This window comes from Lonchura striata, chromosome 1A (genome assembly GCF_050655825.1).
Source record: "Lonchura striata isolate lonStrDom1 chromosome 1A, ASM5065582v1, whole genome shotgun sequence".
NCBI lineage: Eukaryota > Metazoa > Chordata > Aves > Passeriformes > Estrildidae > Lonchura > Lonchura striata.
In genome coordinates this window covers 48,267,108-48,291,654 of record NC_140741.1, presented here as the reverse complement: position 1 = coordinate 48,291,654, position 24,547 = coordinate 48,267,108, and the positions used below count along the sequence as shown (strand labels likewise).

The following is a 24,547-nucleotide window of genomic DNA, read 5'->3' as shown; positions in this document are numbered from 1 at the left end:
TTTCTCTCACATAAGCTTCTCTTTTCCCCTTATCCCCCTTTCAGTTTAGCTGCTTCATAATCAGAACTTCAGCTAAGTTCACATCCCACTGCTGATGCTTCAGTGGCTGAGATGGAGCACAGAAGAGACCAGAGCAGTGCACACTCCAAGCATGCTCTGAACCACTGGAGCAGCAGTAGCAACTGCAGAACATAGGGAGGGAAGACAAATGCATCTTCTTGGGACTCTGGGGAAGGTGGAAAAGCACAGGAAAAAGGTGGCAGAAGCACAGAAAAGGCAGAAACTCTTACTTATTTTTGAAATAATGTAAATTAAGTATCTTTAGGCTTTAAGCTTTCTACACCTTTAGTGTTTGTAGATGCTGCAATAATGATACATAAGTTCACTACCGGTTGTAGCTTTTTGTGCGTATAATTTTTACTAATTTCTTCAGCATAAATTAGAACAGTGAGAAACAATATTTTCTTTCTACCCTTAAGTTGACCCAAAATATTTTTCCAAAAATACATCCACTGAAATTAATTTTAATCTCCTCAAGTTACTTTAAAGGGTGTTGTAAGTTTAAGAGTTTGCTAACATTTATGTGAACCCATGAAATATCAAAAATTTCTTGAGTTTTCTTTCTTTGGCTGACCACTTTTGCTGAGCTCCACCTTGACAAAGAGAGGCATCAATGTCAGATCCTTGGACATAATTACAAGACCTTGTACAAAGTCCAATAGCATACTGATAGAAGCTCAACGATAAATGTGGGTTTAGGTTTTCTAAAAAGAAAGGGAAAAATCTGAAGTGTAGCCTAGGTCTTTGGGTTTTGTAAATTTTCAAAGTCTTAATGAGTCACAGCACAAAGAATATAGAACAAAACCAGCTCAGCTACCTTCATAGGGAAAAAAATGGAACAATATGCACAGCTTCCCAGAGCAATCAGGCATGTCCTGCTTTATGACTTCATCTTCTGCTAGTGCTAACAAAGATAACAATTCCAAACAATTATACTGGTGTTTTTCATTATTATATTCTCCCCCTTTATTTTGTGTGGACCTTCATGTAGAAGCTGGAGTGGGTTTGAACTTCCATGTGTCTAAATGTAGGTATCTGAAGTGATTCTTTCACTTATCTCAACAAAGTGCTTTTTGTCATTTAAGATGCTCCACAATATTCCACCTGATCTCTGGCTGCCAGCCCAGAAAGACATAGGTCTCCTGTATGTGTTATGACAGCCTGAGCAGACGCTTCAGATGCCCTAGGGCAGTTCAGAGTCCACTAGGTTTAGGCAACTGAACCAAGACCTAGGTACTGATGTTTGTTTTATGTTGGGCCTTTCTGGGGGTCTCCCCAAATGGCGGGGGAAACCTCCTGTAATAGTTCTGTGCCAGGAAGAAGGAGACTCATGGGACTTCTTCAGTCTTCAGCTTCTTGTTTATTGTTATCTTATCTAAAGTTTTGCAAGCTGTCCACTACAGGCTCAGCACGCTAGAATAGCACTTCAAAATGGCCCTGAAATGTACAGTTTCAAGGTCTTTTAAAGTGGTTTTATCCAATTAACTCTTAAAAGGTAAATTATTTCTTATCTACCAATAATTCATTCCTTGACTGTCCATGTAACCTCTACACTGTGCTTTCCTTGACCAATCACCCTGTGCCACCAACACTGCAGAAAATGGAGTAGTAGAAGAAGACAGGGACTACACCCAAATTCCCCCATCTTGCTTCCTATCTACACCATACTAAAAATCCCAAAACCTAAATTTCTCACACAAGTGATATGCTATACTACTCTCTATTACCCATTTCACACTTTTGTAGACTCTAGTCTATCTCAAAGTCTTGGGAAGTTCTCTCTATGGGCAAAGGATAAAGACAGTATTTCTCTGGGGGTCAGAACCCCTCAAAGCAGACAGAGAAATATTCCCTGTGCCCTGGATGCCCACACCTAGGTGTCTCTGTAATTCCTGAGTATCTGAGCTCTCTTCAGTAGATCTATAGAGTTAGTGGAATCCAGATGCCCCTTACAGTGACCAAAAATTCACTTCAGGGTGTGCTGGAACTACCCACAGAGTCAGAAATAGGGCTGGTACACCAATGATGTTATCATCATAGTTATATAGATGTTCTGCTAAAACTGATGCTGAAATAACCTTTCAGTGGCTACTTCAGCATTTCAAAAACAAGCAAGTATAAGAGCAATTCAGGATTAGACTGGAGTTTGGAGACATTCGACTTCTCTGACATAAGATATAAATTATTCTAACTTCTACAACATTCAAATAAAGAAAGAAAACATTTTCAAGCAGCACCGATTTTGCAGGTTTTAAAAGTCACGTTGAAGGGAAAAGAAAGGACATTCAGAGGATTTTGTTTCTCTGTCATACTTCAACATACAACAGGAATCTGAATTATGTTTTTTTTATTTACAAGTAGTTAGGTAAAAGAAATTCATTTTGTCCTGCACATTAAGAGATCTTAAAGCAACCCCTTCTTGTTTAAAGTCTTGCAGAGAATTAGATGCAGTTTTATGGAGTATTTTGTATCTTACACACTAAATATCTGATTCAATTATGTTTCACTAGCAGTTCAGCCTTAGTTTTCTGAAGCTGTGCTCTAATAGGGTAGGCAGATCAGTACAATGTGAACTATTTCAGAAAGCTGCACTGTGCCAGCTCTGCTAAGGCTGAAAGCACCACTGTAGGGTTCTCAGTTCTTGACAACTAACCAGAACTTTTGGTATTCATACATGCAAAAGTCTGGAAGTCCCTTCCTTGTAAGCTGTCTGCTGCTGTGCAGATGGATGTGGTTTGCAGTACACTCTGTGGATGAAATATGCACTTAGAACATCATCATTTCTCCTGGGTGCGCTACTGATTATTACAATATTATGTTCACACACTGTGTATCATGCAGCCACTAGTGATCAACATCAGTGTCTGTGCTGCTGTCCTGTTCCCAAGAACAGTTTTATGACTGATTTCCAAAGAGGCTGCTGGAACAATGCTAAACACATCTGAAAAATACCACTGTTGAGATTTCTGTGTACTTCACAAATGTCCAGATAAGAGGTGAGTTTTTTCTGGTTAAAAAAATTTGGAACTCAAGTTGTGTAGAAAACTGCTACATGGGCCTTATAATATGCAGTTTTCTTTTTTAAGTGCCTGCTACTGAAGAAGGGCTATGAGGGTCCTTATGCTAGGATCACAATAGTGGCTTTACTTTGAAGATAAACATGGATTCTGACTTTCTTAAAATGGGTAACAGATATGAACCCCATTAGTCAGTCCACTGTAGGATATATAGAAAACACTAGTACATATATCTAAGTTCCACTATGGCATAGTTCTGCACACAAGTCACTTCTATCCACAGGTTACAGGCAACAGATTGTAACCAGTATTTTCTGGGAAAGATCTTTTAGATGGAAAGCCAGAATAGCCTGAAGCTTATTAACATGAAAGGTTGGGTGATGCAGTGACCAAATCCTTGTTCATGGAACCTTTGTGGGATGGTGGAACTTTTCTGAGGACCAAGTGTTTTGCTTCCAGGACTGTTGAGCTCCCTCCTCAGCTCCTGCACCAAGAATGCCAGTTATTCCCTGGCTGCTGAATTGCACAAATGTCACTGGCAGCACAAGCGTTCTTTTTATGGAGGAGCAGCTTTCCTAAAGCACAATTGCACTGGTATGCAAATGCCTTCCTGCTGGAATCACTGCTATTTTTCTGTAAATTAAGCTAAGATTTTTTTTAGTGTGTTTTCATGTTGGGTGTGTAAATATATATTTAGAAGCCCAACTGTATGGCCTTTTTTCTAAGAGATTGCTGACTGCAGATATACCCGTTTTTTGTTTTCTGTCAGTAAGTTCTACTTCCTGCTGAAGTAGGAGAGAGATATCTCAGAGATATCTGAAAGGCATAGATCTCTTTCCAAGTCCTTGGGGCTAGGATTTCTAGTTGCCTACCATAGACTTTCAGAGACCATCAACAAATAGGAGATCTCCAGGAGCAATGACTGTCATGGAATCTAGACTGTCTGGACTTTTGTCAGCTAATGGGTTTGTTGCAGCAGCTGAGCACAAGGTTCCTGTCCTTCTGTTGGGAACCATGAAGGTATGTGACATGAGACCACAGCAGAGTCTGCACCTCAGGCTCTCTACAGGGAGTTTATGCAGAGGCAGCAGCATGAAGATGATTGTGCAGAATTGGACAAGACCTGAGGTTTCGATGAAACCATTTGCACAAGTGTGAGAGAAGAATTAGATCTGTAGTATTGCTTTCACTGCCTTGATTTGAAAAAATATTTAGTCAACTATTTTTGTAATTTAATGGAGACTTGGAATTTTTATTTCCAGAGAAGCACAATTAGATAAAAGGAAGGAAAATCTCTACTCTGGATACCAACCTATTCCAGTAAACCACTACTTTTCAAAAAGTTCCAGAACCATGTCCCAGGTGAATGCGCTGTGCTGTCAAGCACAGCAAACATTTGCATGGAAATGCCTCCTACTAGGATTTACAATCTCACTTTTTCTGTGCAAATCAAAGTGCTGCAATTTTTTTTCCATAAACATGTTAACACATATATTTACACATATACAGAAAAAACTGATAATGTTGATTTTGTGGAAGCTCACCCACTGCTCCTTTGGGTAAGAAGTAATCACACATTGCTCAGCTACGACATCATAATTGCACACCAAGTAATTGCATTTGAAAGCTTCTGCTGCAATTTAACCCAGTCACTATTTTGTTTTTAAAGGATTTGTGGGCTAAAATTGTTATAAATGGCAACCAGCCCAGTGGCTCAGCAGCCAAACAAGGTTCTGTCATGCTGGAGATCCCAGTTCAAGGACAGACAAAGAATCTTGGGCATCGGGCCAATACACATTAGCTGTGTTACAGCAATGGCAGGGCAGCTTTTTGTGAGAAGGGGCCAGTGAGTAATTCCAATAGTTTAGCTGAAATGTGATGCTACCAGATGTAGAGGCCACCACAGCTTGAACCCTGCCCTCACTGCCACAAAGAAAGGATATTAAATACATACCAATGGGGAGGAAGAGCCATGAAAATGTGGAGGAAAAATGTGTAGTAAAATCTTTCCTGAGCTCTAATTGCAACTTTGGCTTTCTCTGAAGGATACGTGACTAAAAAAGCGAACCCATTGCCATATTTACAGATACTTCAGTTAAGTGACAGATCATTAGCTGAGCCTTGGGAAGGCAGCAGTCAGGGATTAGCATGGGGTCAGCATAGGACTGATTTTAGAGAGCAAGAGAAATGTTCATGTGGGCACAAGAAACTTAACTTGAGCGCTTATGTTGAGACAAAAAAAATCTTGAAAAATTATACTGAACAAAGCCATGTTTTAAACTTACACCAAAAAAATGCAGATCTGAATCTGGCCAATGCACTTAGAAAGGAGGGGAGAGGGTCATAAAGCTGGTACTGTGTGCCATTTGATAAATACAAGCAAGTGAAAAAGTTGCAAATGAAAAAACTTGTGCCATTAATGACAAAGTACAACCTTTCTCTTCCCTTCAGAATCACTGAGAGACTACATGTAAAATTAATGGTATGGGAGTGTTTGGGGACATTATTTTTTTTTTTTGGTTGTGTTTTGTAGGTTTTGGTATTAATGCAAGAACACATTTGCACTGAAAACAAAAAATTTATAGAATTGACAGGTGCACTTCAACTACTTGGAAATTGTATCACCCACGTTTATTGAAGTTAATGAATTCTTTATAAAAATGTTGAGGTGAATTTAATCATATTCCTTTGTTTGTTTTAGATCTCCAAGATGCAGACACTTCTGTGCGGAGTACTATAACTACATCCCCCTCTTCAAATGCTGTAACTTCTAGGCCTGAAAATGTGTTGAAAAGTAGCACAGAGATGTTCATCAAAAATGTGACTGAACACTTCAGTAAAAATTCCGTCGAAAACCTCTACTTAGTCTTGAAATCTGCAGTAACAGAGAAAGCCTGGATTCCAACAACCACTCTTCAATACTCTAGCACTACAGAAGAGGTAGGACAGAACTACTGATTTTTACAAAGCCTGCTCCACTCTGTGGAGCCTGATAGCTATTACAAGTGGGCTTAAGAAAACAACAAACCAAATCTGAAAAAAATCAGTTAAAAGACTAAGCTTTGTTCTTTTTTTGGTGGGATGCTTTGCTTTGATGTTCATGCTGACAGTGTCCTTTGCTAGAAGCACAGCTGCAGAAAAATTCTGCTTCTTCTGTACAGCCCAATCCTGGTGCACATGTTGCACTGGGAGAAGTATTAGCAGGATATGTGAGAAGCAATGGAAAGTTCCTGGATGTGGCAGGACTCACAGGAGCCTGGGTATCTGCTCTCAGGGACTTAGGCTCTGGTATTATTTGTTGCATGATGTGATAGTTTAGCTTTAATTACATGCTAAGAATTACAGCATGCAATGACCTTATTTACAGATAATTATATACATTGTTTACAGATCAAAGCAAGAGAAATACAAATGTTTTAACTGGCCTCAAAAGGAACCCTAGACTTGGCCATGGTGAGCTTATTTACTGGCTCATAGGCAGAGTGGAAACACACAGACACTTGGTCTCTGCTCTAACTGTCCTGGCAGAGAAGGTGAATAAGGCTACCAGCCCCAGCTGTAGAAGGAGCACCTGGCAGGCCATTTGCTCCAAATCAATTTCCAGTCTTCCTTTTCTGCAAGACTCAGTTCAGTAATGTGAGAGCAAATCTGGAATCATGACTGGCAAAATGTGTACAGGCAGTTAGAACTAAAGCATGCAGGACATTATTGGTCCCTGTATCACTGTTATCACATAGTGGTTTAGAACTGAAAATCCCTAAATCCCCTGTGAGCTTATCTTGCAGAGGACCACGCTACACTCAATGTATTGGGGCAGGCAAATATGCTTCAGTAACTACTGTGTGTTGAAGTGGATAAGACTAAGAAATGTGTTTTATGTTTAGGAAGGCTGTGGATAGAATGTCAGAGTCCACAAAGGTGATGGTTTATGGACCCCAACACTGCTGTTCTGATGCTGATGAGGGCAAGGGACTGAGCCAAGGATGGCACACTGCACCCCATTCCACAACTGATGCAGATCTTTTTAAATGTGATCTTTCTGGCTCAGTGCATGCAGGCTGAGCTTGTTTCCTCATGGCCTCTGTTCATTTGCATACCTCCCCACAGAATACTTTTCCTTCCAAATGGAAATGTCCTATAAAAAGAGGTATTCCCCAAACTGCCTCCAACACTACCACATAATCCTGCCAAAGCAAGACAAATGTCACCATTTTAACAGAAACTACTGCCATTTGTGTTTCTACCCCACTTCACCTCCTGAATAGCATCATCTGCACTGAACAAGCTGCTTAGGTCAAAACTTTCAAAACAGAATTGTGATGATAAGCTTTCTAAGCATATTTATGAAAAAAAAATCAGTAATAACTTTCTCTTGTAGCTTCCAACTGGCTCTGGACATTTGAATCTAGATATACCAATTTAGACACACAAACTTAAAATCTTTGGCCTCCCTCTCTGTTTCCCAGTCTTTAGAATAGAATTAAAAACATTTTTTTTTCAAATTTCAGGGATGTTTAAAGTATTAACTGGATTTAACACAATACTTTGAAAATACATAGACTAAGTGCTGAATATTGTTGTGAGGAAGACAATACCTCCTATGAACTCCATTTGCCCAGGCTGGGGCCTCTTGTTTGCAGAAGTAAAGCCATGTTGTTATTTGGCTGTGCACATACCCATTTTGGGGGGGACAATAGTGACATTTCAATTGAACAAAATGTTTGGTTTAGAGCTGCCATGGATTTCAAGTATAACTGCAGCTTGCACTTTGAATCCATGACAAAAGCTATGCAAAGCCCATTTCCTCTTGATTAGAGAGACAGAGAGGTTGGTGTTAAAAAAAAAAAAGTCAGGAAACCTTGGGAAAGTGTCTGAAAGGGACTTTGGAGCCTGCTATTAGAGACATGTCCGGTAACTCCCAAAACTCACTTCCAGTTCTTTTTTCAGTTTAATTAATTTCTTGGCTTGCCACACAGGTCAGTAAGTGTTAAAGGCTGTGTAACTGCTGACTTACTAAAAGCCCATTTATTCAATAACAGTCTGGAAATAATTACTTGCATTATGTTGACTATTCTATATAAATACATTGCCCCCAGTGAATGCTGGACCCCTCATGTTTTATTCCAGTGTTGGCATAGACATCTGTGTCAGACCTTAACCATGTAGCAACTTTTGCAGGATAACATACAGAAGGAGGTCTCAAAACCTGTAATAAACCAGTACTTTCCTACTAATACAGAAAATTAAAGATTTTATGATAGCAAGAATAAGAGTAATAAAGCAGGAACTTCTGAATTATAAGCACTTCTAAGAAGCAGTAATATAATTTTCCAGCACAAATTATCTTATGCTAGCTAGGAGAGATAAACACGTATTTATTTCCAAAAATCTTAGTTTTCTTTGTGGTAGGTTCCACTTTTTGTCCTGAATTTTATGTTTGCGGTGTTGATTATGCTTCTCTTTCCTTTTACTTATTATATCTACTTAAACAACTTACTTCTAAATATCCAAATCATATCTTCCCTGGAAGTTCAGGTCATTGATATTTTAAAAAATACTTAGAATAATGTGAGCTACTTTTCAAGAAAAAGCAGATTACCCTGAATGTTTTAATCTTCAGAGAGGGTTTTGAAGTAATCCAAACATCCCAATAAGCCTTCAGATTTGCACTTTTCCAGTGGTGGAAAAGTATTGGTGTGGTTTATGCTGTTAAGCTCAAATCACTATCACCAAAAGAAGAAATCACACTGTAAAATTCTTACCTTAAATGATTACAAAACATCTATGTCATTTTAGTCCCAGTTTAGCTCTAAGAAACACACCTTGTGTTTCCTATCAATGGCATAATTATCTTTGAGGTTTGGTTCCTCCTTCTGTCTGAAGTATGTAAAGCATCTCTTCCTAAGGAGATTTTCTTCTGTGGCGTAATAACCAACACAGATTTTTATTGCCACTTAAGGTAATGATCATAAAGTTATTAACTACCCTCAGTTTTGCAAAGTACAGCACAACACTTTGAGTACCATGTCCCTAGGACCAAGCGTGGAGCTCCACTGGGACAGATTAAGTTTTCTGTAGGTGCAGGTAACACCCTTGAGCGCTCAGACTTTTGGTTTCATAACAGAAGGACAGCTAAGGTTTTACAGATATTTGCATCTTGTTTGACAGGCTAGTGCCCAGAAAAATCCTAGAGCAGCAGCTCCCCTAAAAGGCAGACTAAAGTTTGTAGAACCTAGAACCTTTTTCTCCCTCAAAGAAGGCAAAAGTGATACAGAGATGGTGTTGAATTTGGTTGAGGTACTGTTTTTAAAAGTTAAAACCCCACACGCATAATGCAGCAAAGAAAGTTGCAGAAAAATACCATTCCCTTTGAAGAAATTAAATGTCCATTTCTCTTTTGTGCACCCCCAAATTCACTCCATGGCTGCTATTGTGTATTTTAATATCTGAGGTGCAAAAATGCTTCTGTCTACACTTCTTCTCTGTCTCCCCATGTACACACTGACATGTGAGTTCTCAGAGGCTGAAATGTAAGCAAGAAGGAAATGGGTATGCATGACAGAAATGGAAAGTTTTCATTTTGGCAGTAGCCAACTTGTAGTTGCACACAGCTTTAGTGGTGCAGTCTGAAAACAGGGAGACTTTCTCACTTTCCATGGCATGTGTAATTTTAGCTTGGGAGTTATTCAGGGGATGTGGGAAGGAATAGTTTCAAGGACACAAGTTGAAACAGAAAACAGAGATGACTTGGCCGCTCACAGACAGACTGCTGCTGCAGGCAGGAGCTCAGCTGGGCTCTGCTGGACTCTCCTGGATGCAAGGCCTCTGGTTGCAGTGCCACATGGCCAGTGAGAGAATGGAGGCCTTGGTGGTCTGAAGATAACCTTTAAAAACATCAGTTTGGGACACGGGAGCTGGACTGGTGGGTTACTGACAGCTGAGGCCAAGAGGAGGGTGGGCCGGGTGGTGGGACGGCTGTGAAGGGTGGCAGGTGCGAGGTGAATGGAGGCCATGGCATGAAGAAAGCGTGAGGCAAGGTGCTCAAGAGCAGTGGTAGGTAGGAGGAGAAAGAACCACAGGAGGCAAAGGGCCGTGAGGTAAGGCAGGCACGGTGGGAATGAGGCAAGACCAGCATGAGACAAGGCAGCCGCGAGGTTGAGGCAGAGGCAAGAAGACACTGCGAGGCGGTGCAGCCGTGAGCCAAGGCAAGGCAGCGCTAGGTGAGGCGCAGCCAGCAGACAAGAGCGCCGCCCCCAACAGCGGCACCGCCGAAGGGCCCCGTGCGCCGGGGGGAGCGCTGGGGAAGACGAGACACGGGGAAAACGACATGAGGAAGCAGCAGCGAGGAAGGAAAGGAGGTGGGGTGGGAGAGGAGCCGGGAGGAAGGTGGGATCCTTAAGGAGAGAGGGGCGGCACCCCGGGGCCGGTGGCCTGCCCGGTGGGCGGCAGGTCCCGAGCCGCCGAGCTTCGCCCCCGCAGCGGGACGCGAGGAAATCGCCTCTTGATTGCGGAAGTCGGCGGGAAGGGCTGCGGGAAAGTCAGCTCGGGTCAGAATGGCAGCGTGGGAAGCGGCGGCCGCCTCCCCCGCCTCCTCCGCTCCTCCTCAGCCGCGGGCGGGCAGCCCCCCCACCCCACGCCGGTGTCAGGGAGGCGGCTCGGCGGCCGGGCAGCCCCGAGCGCATGCAGCAGGCGGGCGGCCCGGCACAGGGCTCGCAGCCCGGCGGGGAGCGGGGGCCCCCGGGGCCCGCCGCCGCCACTTCGCTTCTTCGGATCCCCCCAGCGCCGCCGTGCCTTCCCCTTTTCCCCTCCCCGCGAGGGCTTTTGGCGTTAAAAACTGTCGGCGATGCTGAGCTATGGGGCAGGATTCGCCCTGTGGACCGCGCTGGCCCTGACCAAGGTGAGCGGCCGGGAGGAGGGGGGCGGTGTAGGGTCCCTCGCAGGTCGCAGGCGAGCCGGGGGGACACGGGCAGGTTCGCCCCGCAGCGGCACAGCGGGGACGGGCTGGGAGCGGAGCTCGGGGGCACTGGTGGGGCGCTCAGATCTCTCCCGCTCTCCGCAGGCCGCGCCGGAGCAGGCAGCGGGATGCAGCGCCAACCTGACGGAGCGGAGCGTCGCCGGGCAGAGCGTTCGGCTGCGCTGGGGCGCCGCGGGCCGCGCCTGCAACTTCAGCCTGAGCGGGCGCTCGGAGGACGGGGAGGCGGCCGGCTGCCAGCCCTTCCCCGCGGGCAACCGCACCTACGGCTGCACCCTGCGGGGGCTGGAGGCCGGGACCTGGTACCACCTGCGCATCCAGCCCCTCGCCGGCGGCGAGGCTCTCAACATCTCCCTGCAGACAGGTACGGGCGCGGCAGGTGCGCGGGGAGGGACGCCCGGCTTTTCTCTTTCTTCCCCTTGCTCCGGCCGGCTCCGAGAGGAGGAGGAGAGCGGTGCATTTACAGCTACTGAAAGTAGACACTGTTTGCTGAACATAGCAGCCCTGCGCTTGAGTTCTCTTTAGCCCGCTGCCAGAAGTAAGTCCTACCGACAGTTGACTCAGCAGGCTTGAAAAAAGAGGGGCTGTGAGGATATTAAGATAAAAAAAAAAAGTTTTTTTGAGTAGTAGCCCATAACATCCTTTGTGCTCATGTAAATGCATTGTATTCATACTTCCTCAGCTGGCAGTTTATTTACTGTGTTTAAAATACAATCTATTTCATAGCAGGTAAATCTACTTTAAGGATAACTTTCAGCCCATTTCCATACTTTTATTCTCTCTAACCAGAGTCTGAAAGTCGGAAAGTAAGGCTGAAACGTCACTCTTATATATTTTCCTTGGATATCACCAGTGAGGTGTTATGATACACAGTTGTGTACAGAGCACTTACAGTGACACATCCATGGCTGGCTGTAGGGAATGGTCCAGGAGCCTGACAGAGGACTGCCAAGGAAAGCCCCTTTCTGCATTCGTGTTTGTGTGGGCATGTGAACAATTCAGCTGTGAAGCAATGGACAACATTGAGTGACAACAGCTGCAGTGGTACAACTGGCCTCTTTCTACCTGTATTTGTGCTTTTTTGAAGATGATAAAATATAATACTGTTCAACCTCTTAATGATAGTAGTTCAAGACCCAAAACAAAGATATCTTAAATAAAGTCCATCATGAAATATCTCTCTGATTTGCTCCTAAGGTGTTAATTTTAGAGAGGTACTTAATATTAGTATTGAGGATTACAGCAGCCAAGTAATTCACAATTACCTGTTTAGAGATGTTGCTTTCTGTCAGAGCCTGTTTCCTGCATTAACCATACAAATGCACTAAATACTCTCCATTAATTTGCTGTGGTAACTCAAGTTTAAAAAAATCTATTGACAAGTCTGCTGGTGTCATATCTATACACTAAGTACAAGTCATGTCAATTAGTAAAAATTTTTGTGTGTCAGTTCTGAGTTCAGGTTTCATCAAGTTTCTTATACCACGTCCTTGAGTAATAGTTTCTGTGTAGACAGTGATTTAAATTTGTTGTGCATCATGCTGATTGTTTTTAATATTGATACTGATGACTTGTAATGTGAACATTGAAATAATAGATTAGCCGTTATTGGAGAGACAGGTATAAATCATCATCGTTTCTGTATAGTTCTATTATTGAACACATGCATAGAAGGTGAGAAGATACCACTTTAGAGCACATTTTGATTAATGCATAACCATTAACACAGAAGCTTTTACATACCATTTTTGACTTTTTTATCACTAAATAGATTTTTTTCAAGGCTATATGATTAAAGTGATTGAAAACAGCTGATCATTAGAGTCATATTATGAAGCTGACATCAATGTGAAAAGTCTGATTGAAGTTTAAGTTGAAATACTGATAATTGGTATACCATAGTTGAAGTGAGGTTTACATTTAGATTTTGGATAGCAGAGGTCAGTCAAAAGCACGAAATAAGAATAGAGGAGCCATGAATGTTTCCTGCAGAGAGCTACTCGGATTGCTCTGTGGTTCCTTGCTTTCCTTGAGTTGAACTGCTTGATGGTGTTCAAAATACACAATTAGCCCTAACATTTTTTTTAAAGAATTTTTCTACATTATGCCTGTGAACAACCAGTATTGTATTGTCTATTCTAAGCTTTTCAATGCAGAATGAGGGAGGATATTCCTCTTATGTTTCCACTAGGGGCAGCATTTTAAACCAATTTCATGCAAGCTCTTTTTCACCTGTTCCTTTGTAACTTGATGACAGTAGTTTTAGTTTACTATCTACTAAGGCTGAATGTCCATAGGCATGCATTCCTGGAAATTGTCCTGTGAATATGGAAGTATAAGCAGTCTTTCCAGCCATATTGTAAACAGAATTTCCACCAATTTCAATGGTATTGGAACTGATTTATCATGGACTATCTAAAACCATGAAGTCTGACCTTGGTCAGTGAGGCTCCCTTCCTAAGGAAGATGGGCTAAGATGGTCATTGAAGGTGCTTTCTCCACTGGCTATCAGAGGAGACTAGGTTAGACCAGGAAGCTGAAGTGTAGTTGGTTGAAGGGAAAGGAATCCCATCTCATGTGTTTTATTTTTGCAAAACGATGTTTGAGTATCTGTATCATCTTGATGCAATAAATACACATGAGAAAGTGTGAGAAAGTTACAGGTTTGTTTATATACCTAGTTCAGAAACTAGCTTTTTGCTCATACTCAATCCTGTAAAAATTTTTGTGTGCCAGTTCTGAGTTCAGGTTTCATCAAGTTTCTTATACAAAGTACTTGAGTAGCTAAGCACTTAAAATCCAAAACATTTGGTTAAATTTTGAATGTGATCTTTTCTGACTAGGAACTCATGGTGAAAGCAAGGAATAATGCATGCCACAGTTGCAGTGGTAATGTAAAAGCTTGGAGAGGACCATATTAGCCTTTTAGGTATATAATGTCACGTTAAAATAATGATCTATTGTTTGCAAGTTTGATATTTCCAATAGAATAACTGTGCAGCTTGTGAAGATTCCATAAACTCTCAAGTAACACCAGATTCACCCTTGTGAATCTTTCATGGAGAAGCAGCTTCTATTTCACTCGTGGATACCTAGATCTAAAGTCTAATGATGTATGAAATAGTGGTACAAGAATCCAGACTAGTTCTCTAAAGTGACTCTCTTTACTCAAGAAGTTGTGATCTGTGGATTGTAAATTTAAAACAGCAAGTATTTTATCTAGTAGAGCAGAATTAAAATAGGTAATCAAAAATGGAAAATACTGTCACATATGCACTTCATAAGCCATGTATGCATAGACATGGAAACACACACAGTGGGGACATTTGTGCTATTTTGGTGGAATAGGAAAGGAAGAAAAATATGATAACATCATTTATCAGCTTGGAGTTACAGAGAAATTCTCCACTGCAAAACTGAGATTACAGATGTTAGTAGGCCCAAGAATGCATATTTGCTTCATATTAATATTTACAATTTGTTGGGGTTTTTCTAAGATACACACATATATAGATATAGATATACATATGTACATTAAACAGCACATAAAACCATACTAGTCAGCATGCTGCAGACATTGTAAAGCTGGGCTATGCACCTGTCAGTCATTTCACGTTATATTCTTCATTTTCTCAGTAAAACTATTTCTGTTATTAAGAATTGATGTATGGCAAAAGAGGTAGGTTTTTGTCTTTCCCAGTTACAAGTAAGATACATTTTAAGTTCTCAAACCTCCAAATGTCTATGCATTGCTATAACTATTTCAACGAATGACTAAGTCTAGTTAAAAACAGTAGTATATTAATAGATCCTAAAATACAGTTAAATTTATGAATTTCAATTCAGAATTGAAATGCAGATTAGAGATGCTGGTCTAGAGAGCCATGGAAAACAATTTGGCAATTACCCCACTTTCAATTATATCTTCTAAAATAGACTTATAAATGCCATTTTCAAAATCTTTCTCTACAAACAAATAAAAATATTGCAGTACTATGTTATGTTGCTACCCAATCCAAGCTCCTGTACTGAGAGAACTACAAGTAAATAATTTTTTGTTAGAAAATCCATTAAATATTTGAATGAAAAGAAGATAGAACTTCATCTTCCAAGACACAGACTGTTGGAGTGTTTTTTTATTCTAATATGTAACTCTCTAAATGGCAGAAGCATACCCAGGCTATGTGTTCACTCCTGTAAATTTTAAGTTATTTAGGACAAATTTGATTTATTAGCCATCTGTTGGAACAACACGTGACATGGCTCTAACTGTAGGCTGTATAAACCTATCATCCGTAATCATGTAATGGTTATGGTCATCATTTCAAAGACATAGTACAAGAAGAAAATAAATAACCGTATTTTAAAGATTCTCTAAGTTGCATATCATCCCAAAGAAATGCATATTTGTGTTTAGTAAAGACAATGAAATCAACCTCTTTACTTAATCTTCAGAAAAATCTTTATGAAGTAGGTTACTGTTTTATGAAGAGGGAAAGCTAGGAAAAATGGATAATATGGTAGGAAGGTAACTGAGACTGGCACATTATTAAGTCCTGGGCTCATATCTCCCAGTTGTTTTTGTTTTCTCCTGTATAAGGCAGGTGTGTTTCTGTGCTTACAGTCTGTATCTGGGAGTCATGTCAAACTGCAGTTTGACATAGCCATATCTATAAATTGGATCTGCAGCAGCTGTGCAGAGAAAGCATATCATCTTCCCCAAAAGTGAAAATAGAGTTGCAATAGAATTCAAAGATCATTAAGTCTCTGGAAGATGCCTTTGTAAACCAGGGGACATTAATTTGTATAGTGTCAAATGGTATAAAAATATCTTGATGAAAATATTTTATTTCTGTGATATATCGGTGTTGTATCATTGCCAACAGAGACTTGTATAACAATGTAAATGGTTTTTTAAGTGTTTGTTTCCATCCAGGGCTCTTTCAGCCCAGGCACTTCCCAGTCTCATTGTTCCTTTGTTCTAGCGGATGTAAAAAGCACTGAGTGTTTTGTTTTCTGGACCAGATAGATTAGATAAAGTCTGAATTTCTGAACTTCACCTTCTAGGCACGCAACTTTCTTCTTTGCTCATGCACCTTAGAAGACAGATTACCCAGGACAGTAAAAGCGCTTCTAAAAATGCAGCTATCTTTTTTTGTCAAAATTGGCAAATAATACAGATGACAATGGTGATTACTTTTACAGGACTAAAGAACAGTCGACTTTGTTCTAACTTAGTCAGAAAGAGGGTTAAACTTCTTGATAGTTATCATGACTGTTCTCTCAATGTCAGTCAAATAAAACTTTTTCAGCTGGCTGTGCATCTGACCATATATAGTGCTGGAATTTATTTCTGACTTCCAAAGTCTGACCTTTCAGATTAGAACAATTGCCTTCAAGGAACAAGATTATACCCCCACTATTCACTTTTGCCAAGATAATAGTCTTTAGTGGCTTAGTATATATTTTAGGTGGAGCTGGTAGTCAAGCCTATTGTTAAGATTTCCTGACACTTTTCATTAAAACCTCATGGTTCAGTTGCTGTAACTGGGTGAAGTTTTAACTATTTGGCCTGAAGTTTGATGTGCTTGGTCTTTTAATTGATTTTTAATAGTACTTTTTTTTTTTTTCAGATTTTTTTTCATATTTAAGCAGACTTAGTTTGGCCTTTAAGAAAGCAGTCACGAAAATATAGTTTTATTGATTGATTATGTAAATCAATTTGTTTAATTTTCATTTCTTTTTCTGAAGAGCACTAACATCTTTGTAGTCCAAATAAAGAACTTGAATTTAAGCAGAGACATAGGTTCAAAGGGACACAGTATTTTTCAGAATACTGAAAGGTTGAGGTTGGAAGGGACCTCTGGAGGTCATCTGGTCCAAGCGCCTGGCTCAGGCAGGGCCACCTGGATCTGGTTGCCCAGGACCATCTCTAGTCAGTTTTTGAATGTTTCCAAGGAAGGAGATGCTTCCTTGACATTCCTAATGTATTTGATTGACAAAGTATACCACCAAAACTTGGCACTACTCTGTTCTCAGCAGAGCTTTGTAGGAATTGATTAAACCATCCAGAATTTGAAGAAAAAGCAGCATAAGGGCTCCTAAGACCCTCCTACTTATGTATTTGTATGTGGGGGGTAGGTTCAGCTTCATCCTTTCAGCCTTTACATTGCATATTTTAATTATGTGGTTGACACTTTTTCATCTTCTTTGTTCAGGGAACCAAGCAGCAATGACTGTATTGGAAAAATCTTATTCTTTTGTGTGCTGAGGTGCTGTTCCTACAGAGACCACAGTTCTCAGTCTGGATGCACTTTATACTCTTGGTCTAATGCTAGGAAAGAGTAGCATAGAGTGTACTCTGTGGTAGGCAAATTTATTCCTAAATTGTTGGGAAACTTTATGTCCCAACTTAGGAAGGCTTGATTGCACTGCTTTGGGTTATTTCATGATAACCTTCTTAATAAGGATTTTCTTAACCTTATTAGAAGACATAAATGTCAATACCTTAGTACATCTATATTTTGTGTGGTATGCATGAAGTCTTGTGAGTGATGAAATGCACCTGGAGTATAAAATCAACCAGATTCTATAGGTTTGGTCACTTTGCCTTTCCTTTAGAGTGTATCTTAATTTCACAGGTGATTTTACTGGAGAGCTTCTTAAAAAGCAACATAATGAGTGCTGAGAGTTTCAGAGAAGTAATCCCAATGTTGTTTCCTTAAGGTTTATCTAATGTACTGTTTGGATTTTTTAAAATTTTTATGAACAGAACAACAACAAAGCAGAAGCATATTCTATCAGAATTTGAAGTTGTTGAAGCTAATACTAAAGACAAAAGATCATTGCCCTTTAAATTGTATAAATGCTCATGCCCATAACTAATAAAATGTTTAGGGTGAGTGCTAGTAAATGAAAGCTGTTGCTGCCATCTATAAAGCTACATTACACTGAAGCACTGGGTTTACATGTTTGCTGTTTCTTGTTAAAGTTGTTACAGTTTTATTATCAGCAAATTTCCAAGCTTGCAATATACACCCACAGTGGAAGTGTTTTGCTATATATATGTCTGTGTGTGTGAGTGTGTGCAAATACATAAAAGTAATATTTCTGAGTTCTTCCAGGCTCTCTTGTAGAATGGCTTCAATGCACAGTGTTTATAAATAAAAAGAAAAAACTTTTTGAAAAGTATTGGCAGCATGATGATAAAATGAGAGTTTTGGAAAATTTCTCGTGCTGCTGTGTAAAATTTCAGACGATCCCAAAGCAAGAAGTGGTTTATGTTTTCTGGGTTTTTTCCGAACTACAGATCCCTTGCCACCATCTCATTTGGAAATTAATAAGGAAAAAACTACACTCACAAGCTTGCATGTTCAATGGAATCCTTCCTCAGGAAAGGTGGACGTGTATAACCTAGTATTACTTGATCGTGATAATAAAAAGATACAAGAAGTCTCCATACCAGGAAGAATTTCAAAAACAGAAAATACATTTTCCAGTCTCATTCCTGGGAATAAGTACAACATTGTCCTCAGTGCTGTTGCTGGAAATAAGACTACACCAGAACTTCACATAAGTGGATCCACTGGTAAGACTTCTTTTCCTGTAGTTCATTTAAGTAAAACCACTTACAGTATTCTGTACTTCTGCATTGTGAAATTAGCAAATTGGTACAATTCTTCTACATTACTATATATATATAGATATATAGATATATATGAAGTATCTATTGATTATAAGTAGAAATTAAATATTAATCCCTTACTGACATAAAAAATTGTTTGCTAAGAATAGAGTCTCATTTTTATTTTGTATTTGGGATTGGGTTTTCAGTAACCCTAAAGAAACCCAGCATATTCCAAGAGTAATTCAAAATTGCAGAAATGAAGGAGATAACCATTAGGCCTTGAGCATATGTTCTTTTTATACCAACAGTGCCATCTCCTGTGAAAAATGTTCAGGTCAGTGTCAAGACAGACATTATCCACGTTTCGTGGTCTTCTGGCTCTGGACATGTGGAACGTTACAGGCTGCTGTTGCTGGATAATCATGTACCAGTTCACGAGATTCACCAGGAAGGTTCCCTGACCTCCTACACCTTTTCAGGACTTACAGCAGGCCATCTATATAACCTCTCTATCATAACCCAGGCTGCAGGATTGGAGAGCAGCAGTTTTCAGACAGTCAGGACAGGTATGATTTCAGAATTCATCACAACAAACAAGAAGATAAGACCACAATCTAATAGTATTATAGGACATATTTCAGAATAATAAGTTATTTGTGTTCCAAGTTAGAGACACCATAAGCTTATTTAATTCCCTAAGTTACCACTGCAGCAAACTTAGAGGCTAAAATGAAAGTAGAAAAAGTGTGAAAGGGAAGTGGAAATAAATGTAAAGTAGCTTAAGAATTTTAAAATTAAATGGTGGTTTGGGTTGTTTCAGTTTTTGGTTGTTTTTTTTTTGTCTGTTTGGTTGGTTTGGTATGGGTTTTTATGGATGTTTTGTTTTGTTTTGTTTTTTCACGAAGAAATACTGATTCACAGAACTAGAGTTATAGAATTTTTTTTTTTTTCAGGAATATTTTTTGGGCTGGAGTTCTGTGGTCATAGAGATAATGATAAGATGGCATCCTCCTAGGGTCCAATGGTTAAAACACTTATGTAGGGAAAAAAGGGGGTCATGCCTTCACTCCTTAACTTCTGGGAAGAGTAATATACAATTTCTTCTAGAGAAATCTTATAAAATGTGGTGGTTTTGCATGGGAGGCATTTAGGGAAGTGATTTAGGGAATGGAAGTAATTTAGGGAAGTGATGTGCACTGTGACTAGACTTCACTGTTCAGGCAAAATCAATCATACTCCATCTCATATAATTATTCAAAATCAAAACTTAACTATGGGAGTTTGGGAGGCAGCAAGTCTTGTATGTTTTGTGGTGGATGTATTTTATTCTCTTTCTAATTTTTTTTTTTAGCTCCAGCTGAAGTCTTAGATTTGATGGTGACTAACGATGGCAGCTTAGATGCTTTAAAAGTTAGGTGGAGAAGACCTTCAGGAAACTTCAATTTCTATAATATCACTCTGTCTCATCTTGGATCAGTTAAAGAAGTCAAAACTTTGCAGCCACCAGTCACAGAGACGCAGTTTGACAAGCTAACTCCAGGACGTCTTTATGAGATTACTGCCCGCACCGTCAGTGGTGAACTGTTCACCGATCGGATGGCAACTGGCAGGACATGTAAGTCTTCTGCTTCAGTAAGAACATTGTAATTAATTTTTGCCTACACTGGCCTTGTAGCAAATCATTGTAAGAGACAAAGTTGTTTGGATTCCAGACAAAATGAGATTAAGAGCACAATACTGTTTCAGGAATACCCCCTGCTGACTCTCTGGCAACAGTTAATTTGACAGCCAAAAGCAGCTCCAGTTTATCTTGTGATCAGGCAACAGTCGTGAATTTCTTTTGGATCTTATAGTTGAATTAGTCTGTTACAGCGCTGTTCCATACTGCTGCACTTCTGACCAACTTTGTTGTCTTAAATTCAGCTCAGCATACTACATAAATTGAGTTACAGTATGGGAAAGTGTGCATGTAGTCAAATTATTAATAGTCTTTAAAGTAATTTTGCAAGGTCTAGTCTTATTCCTTCTTCCAGACACAAATCTGCAAACCAGAAAAGCTGACATCTCAGATTTTTTTACTATAAACAGCATGGATTAATAAAAGCATGTGGCAGCTGGGATAGAGCTATGAGTTTATCTTCTTTCAGAAGTGATAATGCCTTAGAGGTGTGCCATCTTTTCCACACCAGCCTAGCCTGAGCAAAAGTTAGATGGTAAAAAAATCTCTAACTTGGTGAAGAATGCATACATAAATTATTAGCAGACTCAGAACCAAATGGTAGAAAATGTTTGTGTAAGAGATCAGAGTATTTGTTTTAGAAAATATTTATTGTCTACAATTAAACATCTCTTGTGAAAGTCACATCCTTGACATACCTAGCTGATACCCCATTCTCAGTGCAGGCTGGAAGAGCCGTAGAAGTCTTTCATGTCCAGAAAGTACAAAACTGGGCTGGTTTACATACATGTCTGTTTTGTTTGTTTAGCCTACTATTAAAGTCCTTTAAGATTACCATTTCAATCTAAAGGGAGGACTTCAGGCCCTCACTAAACACCACCGATCCCCAGCTTTGTGACCTAGACCCAGTGCTTTTAAAGTTGGGGATTACAAGTCCTATTTCCAAGGATGCTAATCATAAGCAATTCCTTCCTTTACCACAGACATCAAGAGCTTTGAAAACATTCACTTCAGCAGAAGCTCTGTGGAGTAAAGATAAATTCATAAGTCCAGACTGTCAGGTCTACAGATGCTGAAGGGATTAGACTCTTAGGGTCCCTCTGTAACTCACAGAGAGAGCCAGGTGCCCAAGAACATAATGCACATTACTGTGTTTTGAGAGGGTGCAGCAGAACCAGCCAAGAAATGTTGTGGTAAGAAGTGTGGACATCTCAGAGACTGAAACTTCATGCCATTAAGTTGTAATGATGTCCAGTCAGCCTGACGAGGCTGATCTTTATTTGTTATGATGTAAGTTAATCTGTACTTCCTAACAATGCACTGTGTGCTTTTATCCACTCAGAAATTTAAACACATTTTCCATATTCACTGGCATATGGGAGTTCTAGGTCTGGTAGCCAGCTATGCCTCTGGGAAGTGAAACCGATGAGTATTTTATGGTGCTGGTAAAGAGGTTTCAATCCTCTACTAGATACTGATCAATTAAGTATTAACTAAGCTAGATAAGAACATGATGCTATCCTTTAAGTTATCAGCTAATACTTGTGGATGTCTCAGGGCTCCAGTGCTGACCTCTTGAGTATCTACAATATGAATTACATGTATACTCTCCTAAGGGTCTGCATCTGTCTTCTAGTCTCTGCTTGGCCTGGCTAATATTAAATTATTCCATGAAAATCAGAAAAGCTTCAGTGGTCCAATGTGACCTGCAGGAGTAAAGGGTTAGGGAGGAGAAGGTTAGGTATGTAAATTCAGGATCCTTGAAGTGCAGGACAGGATCAAGTGGATGCTTGAATGGACTCTGTCTTAAACTCAGTGCCTTTTACAGCTGGGAGGAATTAGGGCATACAAAGTCGAAGCTGTTTCTGTGAAAGAAGCCATTAGGTTTTGCATTTCTGCTGCTGATACCAGAATTGGGACTATGGAGACTGAAGTTTCAACCTTAGCAGTGAAAAATTGATAGACAGTTTCTAAGTGAGCTTAAGTGCAGGAAACAACAGGGAACCTGACTGAAAACTGCAAGATGCATCCAGGAAGTGTACAGGGGAGATTTTGCCTGCCCTTAGAGGGGTTGCCCATTTATGATGTCAGAAACCAGCAGGAAAATAAGTGAGTGGTTTGTGTGGGAAAGAGTAAAAATTGTCTTTAAAATGAAAGCCGACCTTTGCAACAAGATAGCTCACATTGCTCTAGCTGGTCCAAGCATCCAAGCACACGTACAATAGCTGTGCTGCGGGACAGGTTTTGCCAGTACATTTACATCTCACCAGAAATACCGCACTTCAGAACTGCTTTTTCACTTTGTCCAGTTCCCCAGAAAGTTTCGGAGCTGCAGGCGGGTGCTAGTGGCTGGGTGCGGTCTCTGCGAGTGACCTGGGTGCCCCCTGCGGGAGACTGGGAGAGGTACCACCTGCTCCTGTGGAACCGCTCAGCCCTGGTGCTCAACACCACCCTCGAGAAGGACACCACCGAGTACCTCATCCGTGATGCGGGCCTCATCCCAGGGAGGGAGTACGGCGTGGAAGTCATTGTGGAGAGCGGCGATTTGCAGAGCAAGACTAGTTGTGCGGGGAGAACAGGTATGCTTGCCTAGGTACTGTGAGAGTGCAAAGTGTTCAGCCCCGTGAACAGTGGAAGAGAACTTGAGAATCCACAAATTAATTTCACTATTAATACAGTAAAAAGGAGCTCCCTTTGTAAACTACAGAAATAATTTTAGCAGTTCTGTGAGAGCTTTCGGGATTACTTTAGTAGTAAATGTTTTGTTAGTGAAGGCTTTGGGAACTATATCATGATTCTGTCACAACTCAGGTGTTACATTACATGTTCATTTCACTGCTATATTTTGTAGCTGATTGTAGGGCACCCTGTTAAGGTCTTAAAGAAAGCACTATAGACTTTCCTGTATTGTTCATCAGTATGTTTCCTTGCCAGTCTGTGTAAAGAATATTAGCCATATGGCTAAGGTGTATCTTAGTATGGCTGCCCTTTAACATCCCAGTTCTTGTTTTTGTGCTCCATAAAGAAAATGGGTTAGTCTGTTCCAAGTCTGTTTCCAAAGGAAATCCATATATACTGCAGGGACCTGAGTGGAATTCTTTTGCAGTGTGTTAGTTAAAACCACATCTGATTTACTTCAAATTTTAAAAAATAATTCTCATATAATTGTTAGAATTTCTGCTCAGTGAATGCAGAATAAGTGCAATTCAGAGGAAAGGAAGACTTGGAGTAGGAATAACAGGCAATACTCAAGTCTACCTTGAGACAGGATAATGCCATTCTACTTTATCCTCACCCTTCCTGGGTCCTGCCTTTTCTACTATACCCTTCTCTGTCATTCCCTGAGGACTTAATTTTGTTAATTTTGCACAACAGCAAGACCAGTAGAATCTACAGAACTGAAGCTTTCTCTGACTTGTAGCAAACTTGATCAGAGCAAGATACATTCTCATCTTCCTTACTTTGACATATGTTGCAAGTAATCTAACTTTATGGTGTTACTTTTAATTGACTCAGCTAAGCGATTAATAGTTGAACCCAATTATTTTAGAGGTCTTTTCCAACCTAAGTGATTCTATGATTCTGTGATTAGAACATGGTCCATTTAATAATATTCAGCAGTGGGTGTATCATGACTGTGTTTGACCCACAGTGAGGTGAATAATGTGTCTGTTATGAAGTGTAGGTATTAGATCTCGTTGTGACTCAGTTTTCTCTTGCATTAACTCACCGACTTGGAAAATAAGTTGTATTTCAATGTGACAGGGACAAAATCAGATCAGGGACTATATTAGGCAAGACATCCTTGCTGGGTATGCAGGCACACACACACAAACACACAGAGAAATTCACTGATTGGATTCTTTCTTTTATGCCCCTGTAAGTTTGAAGTGTCTCTTAGCATGACTTAGGTATAAATCAATGCAAAATCAATGTCACTCTGATTCTAATTTGCATCCTTGTTTGTTAGAAGTGCATTGCTGTAGATCTGATTTATGGTACAAATGTCTTATATCCCTGTTCAGCACCCAGAGTTCAAGAGGAAGTTCACCGCCTTCCCTGCTTTCCATTTGCACTAAAATATATATCCTGATGTAAGTTTAAACCTAAGCATTACAGCCATAGTGCATTGCTAAAGTCTGCTGCTAATAGTCCTTTACTGGAAGAGGGGCACAAATACTAGGTTTGTAAGA

The 24,547-nt window shown here is 40.3% G+C and overlaps 1 protein-coding gene across 4 annotated transcripts in view; it reads left to right on the top strand.

Annotated features, from left to right (window-relative positions):
• PTPRB (protein tyrosine phosphatase receptor type B) overlaps positions 1 to 24,547 on the top strand; it is a 63,559-nt gene that overhangs the window by 4,979 nt on the left and 34,033 nt on the right. For 3 of the 4 annotated variants that reach the window (XM_085569816.1, XM_021528962.4, XM_021528961.4), the window contains exons 3-8: positions 5,779 to 6,017; positions 11,137 to 11,413; positions 18,359 to 18,637; positions 18,985 to 19,242; positions 20,028 to 20,291; positions 22,664 to 22,933. In XM_085569816.1, the coding sequence (XP_085425942.1) occupies positions 5,779 to 6,017; positions 11,137 to 11,413; positions 18,359 to 18,637; positions 18,985 to 19,242; positions 20,028 to 20,291; positions 22,664 to 22,933 (1,587 nt within the window). Of the gene's footprint in view, positions 1 to 5,778; positions 6,018 to 10,742; positions 10,975 to 11,136; positions 11,414 to 18,358; positions 18,638 to 18,984; positions 19,243 to 20,027; positions 20,292 to 22,663; positions 22,934 to 24,547 lie in introns of those variants that run through there. The other variant, XM_021528963.3, reaches the window with a different exon arrangement.